This window comes from Nilaparvata lugens, chromosome 3, assembly GCF_014356525.2.
Source record: "Nilaparvata lugens isolate BPH chromosome 3, ASM1435652v1, whole genome shotgun sequence".
Lineage (NCBI taxonomy): Eukaryota > Metazoa > Arthropoda > Insecta > Hemiptera > Delphacidae > Nilaparvata > Nilaparvata lugens.
The window spans coordinates 51,372,645-51,386,720 of record NC_052506.1 but is presented as its reverse complement, the minus strand read 5'-3'; the positions used below and the strand labels follow the sequence as shown (position 1 = coordinate 51,386,720).

Sequence of the window (14,076 nt, the reverse complement as noted above, 5' to 3'; positions counted from 1 at the left end):
ATGACTCTGGAATCCATGGATCTCTTGCTTATTCTGGAATTTATGACCCTGGTATCCATGGATCTCTTGCTTATTCTGGAATTTTTGGCTTAGCCTGTCGCTTATTTTTCGGTTCACTTATCCAAAAGTGTAAAAGCAGCCAATCCACTGATTCTTTCTCCCATGGAAGTCCATTCATACATAAGAGTCCATTCATAATAGTATAACATTATTGTAACCGATTTCTGATGTCCTAAACTTTACTATCATAAATATTAAAGCGGGATCATTTTAATGTGAATTTGCAAAATCTGAATAGAGTTTATTCAATCACTTTGATTATTGACTACCATTTAATATTTCTTTCTTTGATCTTAGCTTGAAACCAAAAGTTTAGGGATGTAAACTAACATGCAACTCAATTTAATCTCTCTCTAAATTGGCATCTTTAGTATTTACTTGTGATCCATCAATATCGATAAGTTTGTCTTGTGTCATGTAATGACATCTTGAAAGGAAATAGGAGCAGCTGATGGAATATTATGTTTTTTTTTCTATTTTGTTTTTGGCTGATTTAAAACATGAAAATATCAGGCCCAGTAGCACAAAAGACTGTTCAATTTCAATCAGGTTTACATTTCATGAGAATTAATCAGAGAAGGGTTTTTTTTAATAAAAGGCTCCTCTGATTGATTCTCGTGGTATTTAGTCCGGATTATGAAATAACAGACAGTGCAACTGGCTCTCTCAAGGCCATAGCTGCGTACAAACTTAGAGCAACAAAGGAACCAATACCGTACAACAGAAGCTGAATAAATTAGTCGCATTTATATCACCTCACAATGAACATTACATTCAACTACTATATGTTTGGAGAAATCGATTTTAAATTTCTTTCGCTATCATCCAGTCACTTCCTGAAGCTATTCTTCCAGATGTTCCATGAATACTGCAATGTTTTAAAATAAGGTCGCCAAATTTGGTAACTCAACTACAGCTTTTATAATATTTTAATTTGCTCACACTCTCTTACGTTTTCAACAGACTATGGGAAACTTTTTTCTGATCAGCTGCTACTTTCGGGACCAATAATCCTTTTCAAGAAACTTTAGCGAATTTTCCCAGAGTTGAGACCTGTTCCAAAATAATGTTTTTTTGTCGCAAACCCACTATATATCCCTGATTTGATCAAAATCGTTAGAGCCGTTTTCGAGATCCGTCCAACATACATACATACATATCCACAAACACACATATTCAACCAGAATACCAGAAATATTATTGCTTTCTTAGTATAATAATAATTGTCCTCAATGATTATGATTTCATTCAATGAGAGTTCATTTTACATAATAATAACAGCTGGCATCAAACGCAAAAATGTCAAACATGATTGAAATTGAAACAGTAGCGATCATCAACATTATTATCTTCATCTGATCTAAAGTAACCAAATTATAGTAAAAATCATATCAATGTGTCAGCATTGTTTGAATGGGGAGCACTGATGCTATTGATGAGGAATACTGACAGTCAACGAACTGTTATGCATATTCTCCAATATTTTTTATCGAAAGCTACCTTCTATTTTCTTTGGTAAAACAATCAATGTTTGGGATAATTGATTCATGGGAAAAAAGCCTTACTTCTATGGAATATATTTTTACATTAGGAAAAGCAACAACAGTTTTTTGGCCATTTAAATAAAAAACATTTCTTTTGCCCAAGTTAAATTTTGGCCGAATTTCCTCATTCTTTGCAAACATATTCCACAACGGACACTTCTGAAGTTTTAAAAATACCCTTATCATACTGAATTATTAAAATTTCATCGAAATTGTTTAAGCAGTTTTTGCGATCTGTCGGGTATACAAACAAAATTAGTCTTGATAGAATTGGATCAATTGATAGAAGCAACTCCTGTCATAAAAATTTGTTTTATGAGAAATACAAATTATCTATACTCCTAGGAATAGCTCTGATTGAAGCAGCAGTGGTCAATCAATTTGTTCTCTATAAATGCATTTTAATTAGTTCTTCATCTTGGTGCCAACCTAATGAAGTCATCTCAACTTAATGCCAACATGACAAATTATTAATTTAGTTGCCAGTTAACAACTGCTTCGAAGAGGTACTCGATCTAGATTATAGTTCTATAGTAACATATGATATGGACATTTTAATTATAATTAAGAGATTGGGAGAAGAAGAATAAACATGCTAAAAGACGAGCTTTAAACCCTTAAAAACCACCCTTAGAGTTGAGATATCGTCCAAGTTTTGTTGCAATCCATCCAGTAGTTTTCCAGAAATCGTGATCAGTGAGTGAGTGAGATAAGAATTTTATAAGTATAGATACTATCAACATAGGCTACTAGCAGGACTTCCTAAATACCGGACCTGCGCTTGTGTGAAAAAATTTAGGTAAAATGGCGCCGATAGAAGATGGGATCTCAAATCTCAACTCAGCTGACACGTTTATGTTTATGATGATATGTTTTCATCAATTTTTTAGTATTTAGTTGTAGTTCAGTGAAGTTTGTTTACAAATTTCAGGGGCTTTATAATATTTACAATCATAATATTTATATTATAATTGATCAATTATCATTTTATAATTATTAATATGCAATAGATTCAAATAAGATTTTTTTAGTACGGTATTCAAAGTGTTTAGTAAGTTTTTAATAAATTCAAATTGTGAATAGTAAAATTTTAAGAATTCAAAATGTATAGTGAGTGTTGAGTGTTCGAAGTGTATTCAGTGTTCAAAGTGTTTTAATCAACAACAATGTTATAATATTCAACCGTAGCCTAGATTAATTTTTGTTTATCATCCGTAACTCAACATTAAGCTTTATATCAACATGCTACAATGAGAAGGCCTATGTACAGTTTTAATTGAACATGCCTGGAATTGTTGTGTCCCTGGGTGTAAATCAAACTATATTATAGAAAAAAACCCTTAGTGACAATATTCACTTTTCCCAAAGATAAGAGCTGAGGAAAATATGGACAAGGTATAGAAAGATTCTATAGTCACTAAAAAATCGAGATGGCAGTGAACAGTGATTGCGAGTTTTCATGTGGTGTGTGTACAAAAGTTGTTAAAAATAATGATAATGCTCTGGAATGTGATGGGTTTTGCAATAAATGGTATCATATTAAATGTGCTAAAGTATCTGTGTTCGAATATCGAAAAATTCAGGATCTTGTTGACATAACTTCGTGGTACTGTGCTCCGTGTCGTGTTGAGGTTAGGAGTTTGATCTCAGGAAAAGTTGAAAAAACTAATTCTGAAGTTCTAGAGAATTCTCAAGTAGGTGATATTCTTATGAAACTGAATAAAATTAGTGAAAATTATTTGAGTTTGTGTGATAGAGTTCAAAAAGTTGAACAGTCTGTTTCTTTAAAACCTGCACCTAACGTGTCTCAAACTGAGAAGTTGAACCTGCAGTTACGTGATGACTCTGATTTTGTAACTGATGTTGTTTGTGTCAAGCCTAATGAGACTTCTAGTATTATTTCTGAGAAAAAATCGCGCAGTCTTAGGGATAGTATTGGAAGGAAGAAATCTAATATTACATCAATCCGAAATCAGGAAAAAGAGTTTAAAGTATGATGCAGTGCTATGCACAGGTGAGGTAATTGGACTTAAAACTACAATGCATGATAGATTTTCTAATGATTCTAGTCATTCAAGTGAAAGTAATCATATTTTTCTTTCCCGTATTTCTTTAAGTGAAACTGTTGATACTGTGAAATCGTTCCTAGCTGATAGGAAAATTGAGGTGTCTCAGTGTATTGAACTTAACACTAAATTCAATTCATATAAATCGTTTAAAATTGAGGTGCCTTCCGAATCTTTGGAAAGGCTATTAAATTCCGATTTTGGCCTTCGGGAGCTCTTGTGCGCCGATTCATACCCTACAGAAACCATGTTAATTCCCGTGTTTTTTTAGGGAAATCAAGCCTCAACCACTACTCAGGCTTATAATGATGATACTCAAAAGAATATAAAACTAATTGTGGGTCACTGGAATGCCCAGAGCGTGAGAAACAAACAAGGCTTACTTTCATTGTTTGTAGAGAATGAAAAACTTGACATTTTATGTTTGAATGAACATTTTTTGACTACTTCTGAAATTGATTTCTATATGAAGATATCAGACCTAGTTCTTGCTTCAATTTTTTGTAGATGTGTGACGAGATGTGGGGGATGTGCCCTCTATGTTCGAATTGACCTTGACTTCAATGTTATTGATGTAACCCCTTTTTGTTGCGAACTTGACCTTGAAGTGGTTGCCATTTCAGTGCCTAAATTACGTGTTATTATTGTGTCTTTGTATCACTCACCTAGTGGGAATTTTGTGCATTTTTGTGAACTTTTTGAACGGCTATTGATATTTTTAACCAAGAAATATGATTCTGAAATTCTGATTGCTGGTGATTTCAATGTTGATTTTATCAGTGATGCCCCAAAAACTCGATCTGTTATTGAATTGCTAAAATGTTATGGAATGTATATCACCTGCACTGAACCTACAAGAGGAAGAGCTTGCCTTGACAACGTTGCAGTTAGCCTTCAGTCTGAATTTTGCAGCACAAATGTGATAGAGTTGCATGGGGATGACCACTCTGCTTTGAGTACTGCTTGCATCCTCACGAAGGCGGCTGAGGCACGTGTCGCGCCCTCTTCTACCTGGCATGCTGATTACATTTTTCGAACGAGACCTGTGCATGAATCAGCCCTTGAAAATTTCAGAGGTATCTTGTCCAGTACACCCTGGAATGATATTTTCCTCTCCTCAGGTGGTACTGAGTTGTTTGCAGCTTTTTTTCAATATTTTCGTGACAGATTCGATTTCTTTTTTCCTGAGATTGTCAGGCCGCACCGCCCCCAGGCACTAAGGAGGAGACCTAGACATCTGGATGGCCACAGGGAGTGGTATACTGATGATCTGGCCAGACTTAAGGGACTCATGCTCGCTCTCAAGAACCGATGTGAGGATGGTGATGCTGACAGCTCTGCTAGATATAGAAACTTTAAACAATTCTACAAGAGGAGGATCGAGCTGGCTAAGAGGTTGGCAACTGAGCGACAGATCGAGGATGCACCTAACCAATGCAAAGCTGCCTGGGATGTGATAAATACAAACAGATCCATGCCACGGAAAAAGATCGACTTTGCAAGCCCGGATGATTTTAATGGCTTCTTTGTGGGTTCGGTTCAGGATATAGTGGATTCCCTGCCTGATACTGCCATTGATCCAATTGATCTGTTGGAAGGAAGAATCCAGCCGGGACAGGAGCATCTCTCCTTCTTTCGCCCCACCACACCAGCTGCCTTGAGGAGGATCATACGCTCTTTCAAACCCTCAAAAAGTCCAGATGTGTTTGGCATGTCTGTGAGCATGCTTCGAGAGGTTGTTGATGCCATTGCAGTTCCTCTCTCTGCATCTGTCAATGAGTGCTTGAGGTCTGGAATTTTCCTGATTTCTTGAAAACATCAAGAACTGTCCCAGTCTTCAAGAAGGGTGATCGTGAGAACCTTCGTAGCTTCAGGCCAATCTCCATAACTCCTGTCTTTGGCAAGGTGATTGAGGCAGTGATAAAGCCTCAGCTGGAGGCCTTTTTCGAGGAGAATGGCCTGTTCTCCAACATGCAGTTTGGTTTCCGAGTTGGGAGATCAACAGTGGGTGCAGTCGACCATGTGGCTGAGCGGATTGATGCTGCCTTCGAGGATGGTGAGTCTCTTGCTCTTGCTCTTTGTGATCTGAGCCGAGCCTTTGACTGCGTGGACCATGGCATTCTTCTTAGAAAGCTGAGCTTTTATGGTCTTAGAGACTCTGCCCTTTCCATCTTGGGCTCTTACCTTTCTGGAAGGACTCAGCTTGTCTCCCTCAGTGGTGCTGACTCCCGGACACTTCCGGTAACTTTTGGTGTTCCTCAGGGATCGGTGCTGGGGCCTACACTGTTTCTTGTCATGATAAATGACCTCGACGACCACGGTTCCTCTCTGATGTTCGCGGATGATGCATCTCTACTGTCATCGGGTGCTGAGCTTGAGCGGGTTTTGGAGGCATCTGCGGAGCATCTTCAGTCTGCCACTTCATGGTTCCTGGCTAATCGATTCCAGCTGAATGAGGACAAGACCCAAAGGATCATCTGCAGCTTGTCACGTGAGCCGCGTGACCCTCAGAATCCAGTGAAGCTGCTGGGTTTTGTCTTGGACAGCAAACTCAGCTGGAACAGTCATATACAGCAAGTAACCAGTCGACTCTCCCGCATTTGCTTTCTGCTGCTCAAGATGAGGGGCCTGGTGACTGAGAAGTACCTGATAATGATGTATCATGCGCTCTTCCATTGCCACATTACCTATGGCTTGCTTCTGTGGGGTCATTCAGCGGGGGCTGCTGATGTGCTGAGACTGCAAAAGAGGGCTATAAGAATTATAACAGGCAGCGATCATCTTGCCCACTGCAAGCCCATCTTTGCTCGCCTTGGTGTACTGACTGTCTTCAGCCATTACATCCTCCTGTGCTTGGTGTATGTCAAGAAGATACAGCATACTCTAGCTGCCCGTAGTGACATCCACCGCCACAACACCAGGCGCAGTGAGCTGTTGGATATCCCCAGGAGACGCCTCCACCGATCACAGGCCAGTTACAGGATTTCAGCCCTGAAATTCTACAACAAGCTGCCTAATAGTGTGAAGCAATTGGATGAGGCCGCCTTCAGGAGAACCGTCCGGAAGCTACTGTGTGCAAAGGCATACTACAGTGTGAACGAATTTATGAGTGATAATTTGAATTTTTATTGAGAGCATGAGCACTGGATCACTGCCATCTGAACTGTTACAGTTTTTTTTTTCATGTGTTTGTACGTGTTTTGATTTTTTGACGCCATCGATCCCACAATTGTGGGTAATGGATGAAGCTGAAGGTATTAAGGTATTAAGGTATTAAGGTATTAAGGTATTAAGGTATTAAGGTATTAAGGTATTAAGGTATTAAGGTATTAAGGTATTAAGGTATTAAGGTATTAAGGTATTAAGGTATTAAGGTATTAAGGTATTAAGGTATTAAGGTATTAAGGTATTAAAAACTTTTGGTTGTGCGAGGGTTTGAACCGGGATCTCTATGCTGCTACGCAAGCACTCTAACCACTAGACCCGGATCACATCCATAGTAAAACTATGTGATGGTGCATTCCCTACATTTATATTTATAATATATTTCTGAACAATTACTGCAACATGAAGAATAATAATCAGTTGCCCCAGCAAGCAAAGTCACGAAAATTAAGAACATTGAATTCTTAGGCCAGAATAAAATAACGATAATTATAAGCTATGTGCATGTAAATTGCACTTGAATGCTATGTGCATGAGAATAAATAAAGTCCAGTTACCCTATCAAATAATTACTTCTTTAATAAACCTTAATTAAACTAAACCTTATTTAAATTCTTAAAAATGATTTTGAACAGTAATAAGTTGGAGATAGCTGGAACCTAGCTGATGGCAGTAAGTTAGTCCACCAAACATGGCAGCCATCTTGTTTGTATGCTCAGGTCCAGTATTTAGGAGGTACTGCTACTAGATTCAGTCAGTTATGTTATAATGCTGTGAATGTGTTTTAAGTTTTATTGCTGTCCATAACATGTATTGTGTTGTTTTTTTTTTCAAGGAAATAAAGTTTTTTTTATTATAAAAAAATAATTCATGAAGTATTGAAGTCAAAAATGTTGAAAGCAAAAATATATAAAAAATATTGGGAACAATGTTGAGATATTAAAATAAAGTAATAATACTATAGTAAGTATGTACTTTTAATTGAAATACATCACCGCTTTGGAAGCAGTTTGACTCAGTGGTCGCGCTGATAAGCTATTGTTTAGATGAGCTAAGAATGATGCGCCTACTACTCCTGTTGGAAGTGTGACCACTTGAGCCAACTCCTCTGAAATGAATCGAAAATCGCTTCACGGTGGTTCGGAGCCTATCTAAAACTCTAGGTCCTCTCACCTCTCATTATCATCCGCCTCATTACATAGGTACAAGACTAGAGCTCATGTGGGCACCACCCTCAGCAAAAAATACATTTAACAAATTATTGAATGACGAATCCAAAATGTGCTTACGAAGTAGGCTACCTTATACTGAGGGATCCCAAAAAATGTATACACTTATATGACAGTAAACGTTAACAGAACAAAACAATTTACAATGTACTCTGTATTATAGTTCAATGTTTTATCAAAAGCTGATGTGGTATGAGTAAGCCGCATGCAAACTGTGAGGCCGTTTCAGACCGCCGTGATGTAGCATGTATCCCAGCGTATTAATACGCAAGCTATCAACGCTCCACACCAACATATATTTTCGTAATTTTAGTAGGCTATTTGATCACATTTTGAACTGTGATCAAGTCTCATTGTTTTAGTATTTAGCTCTGCCCGAGATACGGAGCGACGGCTAGGTTGGAAACTGTAGCATTGACATTGTGTACTATTTAGCGTCCAACGAATGACATAGTGATTAACATTAGAAGATACGTCTTTGAACAAACGTCGCTCAATCTACTTACGGAGGTTGAAGCGGGCTGACAGTGAGTGCGTTACCAACATTCACTGTCAAAGTGTGCATACATTTTTTGGACCCTCTGTAGTTTTATCAAATTGAAATTTTATTAATAAAATAAATTGAGTGTTTTTCTTTCTTTAATAACCATTTTAATTCAATATCCTTTGAAGTTTTATTCAAGATCTTGGAAGTATAATCTTCAAATAGGCTGCACATTTCTTATTTGAACTGGGAACTTATGTATTTGATTTTGAAAAGTAAAGACACATCTTTATTATATAATATCGGGGTACCGAGCTTCGCTCGTTATTATTATTTATTGATAAACAGAACACAATTCTTTAAAATGATTGGGGAAGGACTAACAGGCACAGCCCAAAACTGTTTCTTCCCCGAATTTTGATTTATACACTATAAATAGTCCAAAAGTTGGTTATGTTCCATACACTTGAATTCAGGTCCTATTTTCAGTCCAAACATTTGAAAACTGAAAAGTTCTAATTTAGATTGTTTACAAACCAAATTGAATAACAAAATAACACTCACTAATCACTTAAAACTGTAAAATATTTATTTATTTATTCATTTATTCATAATGATTAACTTTGAAAATTATTATGATATACTCTAATTTAGAATGATGTACCATGTCATATCAACAAATAAGATTATTTCGATTAAAATTTCTAGATAATATTTTTCGTGAGATAAGCTGATTGATTACACAGCTGAACATATATATATATATATATATATATATATATATATATATATATATATATATATATATATATAAATTTTTAATTTATTTTTATATTTATATATATTAATTTTTAATTTAATTTTTAATAATTCTGTCTCTCTCCCTCACAGGCACACGCATCTTCTGTTATCGACAGACGACGAAATTATCATCTGTTTTTCCAAGGATGGATAATTATTATCCTTTTCATGTCCTTCAGCGAGTTTTTCCAGGGATGAGACCTAGTGCAATCAAATTTTCATATCATAAACTTACTATGTTCCAAATTTCGAGAAAATCGTTAGAGCCGTTTTCGATATCCGTTGGACATAAATAACCATAAATAAATATAAAATATATGCAGAAATTGCTCGCTTAATTTAATAGCCAGGATATATATTATCGTGAGAATTGGTTCTGGGTTCAGCTTGTTGTTTCTTGATCAATCATTATTCATGATATTGATGAATAAATAATTAAATATTGTGAATATAGAACGAAATGAATTAAGAATCTTGGACTCACTGGGTCATTTTATAACATTAATTGACTCAGTACACATACCATAAATAAGTTTTATGCAATATTGTCCGACGTATTCCAATAGAAATATTGCTACAAAGGAAATTATCATTTTTTCACCTCTTTTGTCGTAGGCTGATTTAAAACATGAAAATATCAGGCCCAGTAGCACAAAAGACTGTTCAATTTCAATCGGTTTACATTTCAAGAGAATTAATCAGAGAAGGGGTTTTTTTTAATAAAAGGCTCCTCTGATTGATTCTCGTGGTATTTAGTCCGGATTATGAAATAACAGACAGTGCAACTGGCTCTCTCAAGGCCATAGCTGCGTACAAACTTAGAGCAACAAAGGAACCAATACCGTACAACAGAAGCTGAATAAATTAGTCGCATTTATATCACCTCACAATGAACATTACATTCAACTACTTATGTTTGGAGAAATCGATTTTAAATTTCTTTCGCTATCATCCGGTCACTTCCTGAAGCTATTCTTCCTATTCTTCCAGATGTTCCATGAATACTGCAATGTTTTAAAATAAGGTCGCCATATTTTGTATAACTCAACTACAGCTTTTATAATATTTTCATTTGCTCACACTCTCTTACGTTTTCAACAGACTATGGGAAACTTTTTTCTGATCAGCTGCTACTTTCGGGACCAATAATCCTTTTCAAGAAACTTGAGCGAATTTTCCCAGAGTTGAGACCTGCTCCAAAATAATGTTTTTTTGTCGCAAACCCACTATATATCCCTGATTTGATCAAAATCGTTAGAGCCGTTTTCGAGATCCGTCCAACATACATACATACATATCCACAAACACACATATTCAACCAGAATACCAGAAATATTATTGCTTTCTTAGTATAATAATAATTGTCCTCAATGATTATCATTATCATTTCATTCAATGAGAGTTTATTTTACATAATAATAACAGCTGGCATCAAACGCAAAAATGTCAAACATGATTGAAATTGAAACAGTAGCGATCATCAACATTATTATCTTCATCTGATCTAAAGTAACCAAATTATAGTAAGATTCACATCAATGTGTCAGCATTGTTTGAATGGGGAGCATTGATGCTATTGATGAGGAATACTGACAGTCAACGAACTGTTATACATATTCTCCAATATTTTTTATCGAAAGCTACCTTCTATTTTCTTTGAAAACTTAAAATGATTGATCTTTGAATATGATTCTCTATGAAGAGTCACTTGAAAAATGTTAATTGGAACATTTGACTAGAAATATTGAACTACTAATTTCCGAATAATTCTTAAATTTCTTAATTTTATTATTTTTTGTACTTTGCTTTTTTCAAGATTTTGACCTGCTATTAAATTATTCATCTTTGAATAACGTTTCCATCCTGTAGCCTACATTTTATTGGTTATGACTGGCTGGAAATTGTAATATTAATTTTGAAATATTTTTATTCTAATATGAATAGTACTAGTATGAATATTTTCAGTACCGTACTTCTCTTTATGCTGTATCTTACTGTACTATTTGAAATATATAAGTTAGATCGACAGTTTGTGTGATTTTTAGTATAGATCCTTTCACCAAAAATCAAAATCTCGCTATGCCAAAATGAACTAAGTTGAATGTTGGTGCCAAAGTGAACCAAGTTCGGTTTTCTAAACATATTTTTTTCTTTACTAGTAGCATGCAAAGTCCCTGAATTGAAATTTCTTGCTCATTCTTGGGAGAAATATGTATAAATTGCTTATAAATTTTCAAAATAAACATACCATGAATATTGAATTTATAAAATGGATTTCACTTACAACAATCAATACTGAAAAAACAGAAGAAATGACTTGGTTCACTTTGGCATCAGACCCTCCACATAGTCTGATTTTTACTCTAATATTGGCTTATGAAGGAGGCTCCTTTTTTCTTTTATATTATCCTAGAAATGCAAAATTCCCAAAAACCTTGTATATACGTCGACGCGCAATTAAAAAAGGAACATACCTGTCAAATTTCATGAAAATGTATTACCGCGTTTCGCCGTAAATGCGCAACATATAAACATTGAAACATTTAAACATTAAGAGAAATGCCAAACCGTCGACTTGAATCTTAGACCTCACTTCGCTCGGTCAATTATCCTTTAGATTTAGAAAATACATTCTTATTAATATGGTGCTCCAAATTATATAACTGTTGCATTAGCTAATCATTTTCAAATTTGCAACTTGCAGATGCTGTGACCTTGACGTTGGTGCTTTTCTTATTCTCCAAGTTCACCATTTCTGCTTCATTCTTGATCATCTACCCTTTCGCTGGAGAACTTTATCCTACTCAACTTCGGGGAGTTGGAATTGGAGCATCAGCTTACATAGGTGGCATTGGAATGATCATGATTCCTTTCATCACTTATTTGGTAATAATCACAATCATGATAAAGTAATAATAATTGAGTAATCTAATTATGATATTAATACTACTAATCGTTTTTCGAATACAATTTAGTTTTGTTTCAGCTGTTGTTTTCTTCTCGTTTGAGTGTAGCCTAAGTAGATAATAATACTTCTGAACAAATAATTAATATGTTTATGCTATGATTGAATTGAGGCTTTTTTACTATAATGTGGCTTGTGGCTAAAGTATTCAAAGTGGCCGAATGACTGATTATGTCGTTGAATCCATTTTTTAAAAATCAATCATTAATTTTTTTCAATAGTTTTAGTAGGCCTATTATAATATATATTGATCTGTTTCAATATTTTAAGATGAATTACGGTATTGTTTTAACCATTAATTTTTCATAATAAAATATAATTGATCAATTCTGTTTGAATCATCTTAAAGATGAATTCTCTATTACAAAATATGTACATATTTTACATGAAATCTTCATTTACGAATTTTTGTGCCGTTTTACCATCAATATTTCAAAGTATTGAAACTATTAATTTTAATTGATAGAAGTTCTTGATTATAAAATTATTTTCAAATTAGTGCAATAGTATTGGTCAATACTTCATGTTCTTGTTATTCAATTTTTCAACAAGATCTTATATTAAAAAGAATAGTCTATAGTCAATGGGCTACCGTTCACCATAACTTAGGCAAACTGTAATGTAATGTGACACTGCCAAACCAGGATCCTGGTCATAGGTGAAGCGGAAGGTAATAAAAGGTAATTAATCAATATGAAAAATGTGACCCACGTGTTGAGTGAAATTGATGAATAATTTTCAGGGTACAGACAACCTGATACTTCCATTAGTAATAATGGGTTGCGTGTCGGTGATTGGCGGCGTGACAGGGTTGCGTCTGCCTGAGACCCTGCACCATCGACTGCCGCAGACCTTGGAGGAGGGAGAAGAGTTCGGCAAAGACTGGACCATCACCGATTGTCTTCAGTGCATTCCAAAGAAGTGAGTTCATCAATTAAATTCAAAATGCAAGGATTTCTAAATTATTATGGTCGTCATATCACGGTGTAATATTTTTTCATAGTATTTTTAAATTTCTTACGAATCGGTTTGAAGAAAATTAATTCATGAAGAAAAGAATTTACTTTTTTTAATTTTAATAATTGTCTGGAGATTTTCTTGCTGCTTGTTGAAAATTGAAAAAAATCGTATTCTAAATTACTGGTTCTCTCTGGTGCTGTCTTTAAGAAAACTACAAATCTTTGTGAAAATAAAATTGAACTGTTTTGGTTTATATGTTCAATTTGTTTGATTATTGATTTATATCTTTGAATTATTATTTCCAAGGTGGTTGAGTTTGATTCTACCAGAAGTTTCTTATTCACATCGATGAATGTGTTCTTCATTGAAGCAGTAGGTTCACGCTATTATTAGATTGTGAATTTAAATTGATTGAACGTTTTTATGGAATTTGAGAAGCATGTCGTTAGAGAGAAGTTCCTATAATTGTAATGAATTATAAATATTTTTTACTGTGGAACCAAATTGGCTATCAAAATATTTTTAACTGCTTCTAAAAAATGTATTGCCTTCTACTTTCTTAACAGATTAATAAAAAATAATTATTTATTGTTTATCACTAACCTTGTTAACAGGATCATGACATTTAAGCTGCATGGTTTAATGTTTTTGAATGCTCTTTTATAAAATTGAATTGAAAATTTTTAAAGTGGTTTAATGTTTTTAATTGCTCTATTATAAAGTAATGAATATGGATACCCATGCTTATTATGCAAAATAATCAACTGAATGTCAAAGTGAATACCGTAGGCATGTTTTTGTA

General features: G+C 34.8%; 1 protein-coding gene across 1 annotated transcript in view; it reads left to right on the top strand.

Moving 5' to 3' along the window:
- The window catches only part of LOC111051411 (carcinine transporter), a 33,022-nt gene extending 19,783 nt beyond the window's left edge, over window positions 1-13,239 (top strand). Inside the window, exons 10-11 of the mRNA XM_039423969.1 lie at window positions 12,054-12,235; window positions 13,057-13,239. Coding sequence (XP_039279903.1) covers window positions 12,054-12,235; window positions 13,057-13,239 — 365 coding nt within the window. The remainder of the gene's footprint in view (window positions 1-12,053; window positions 12,236-13,056) is intronic.
- The last annotated feature ends 837 nt before the right edge of the window (window positions 13,240-14,076 follow it).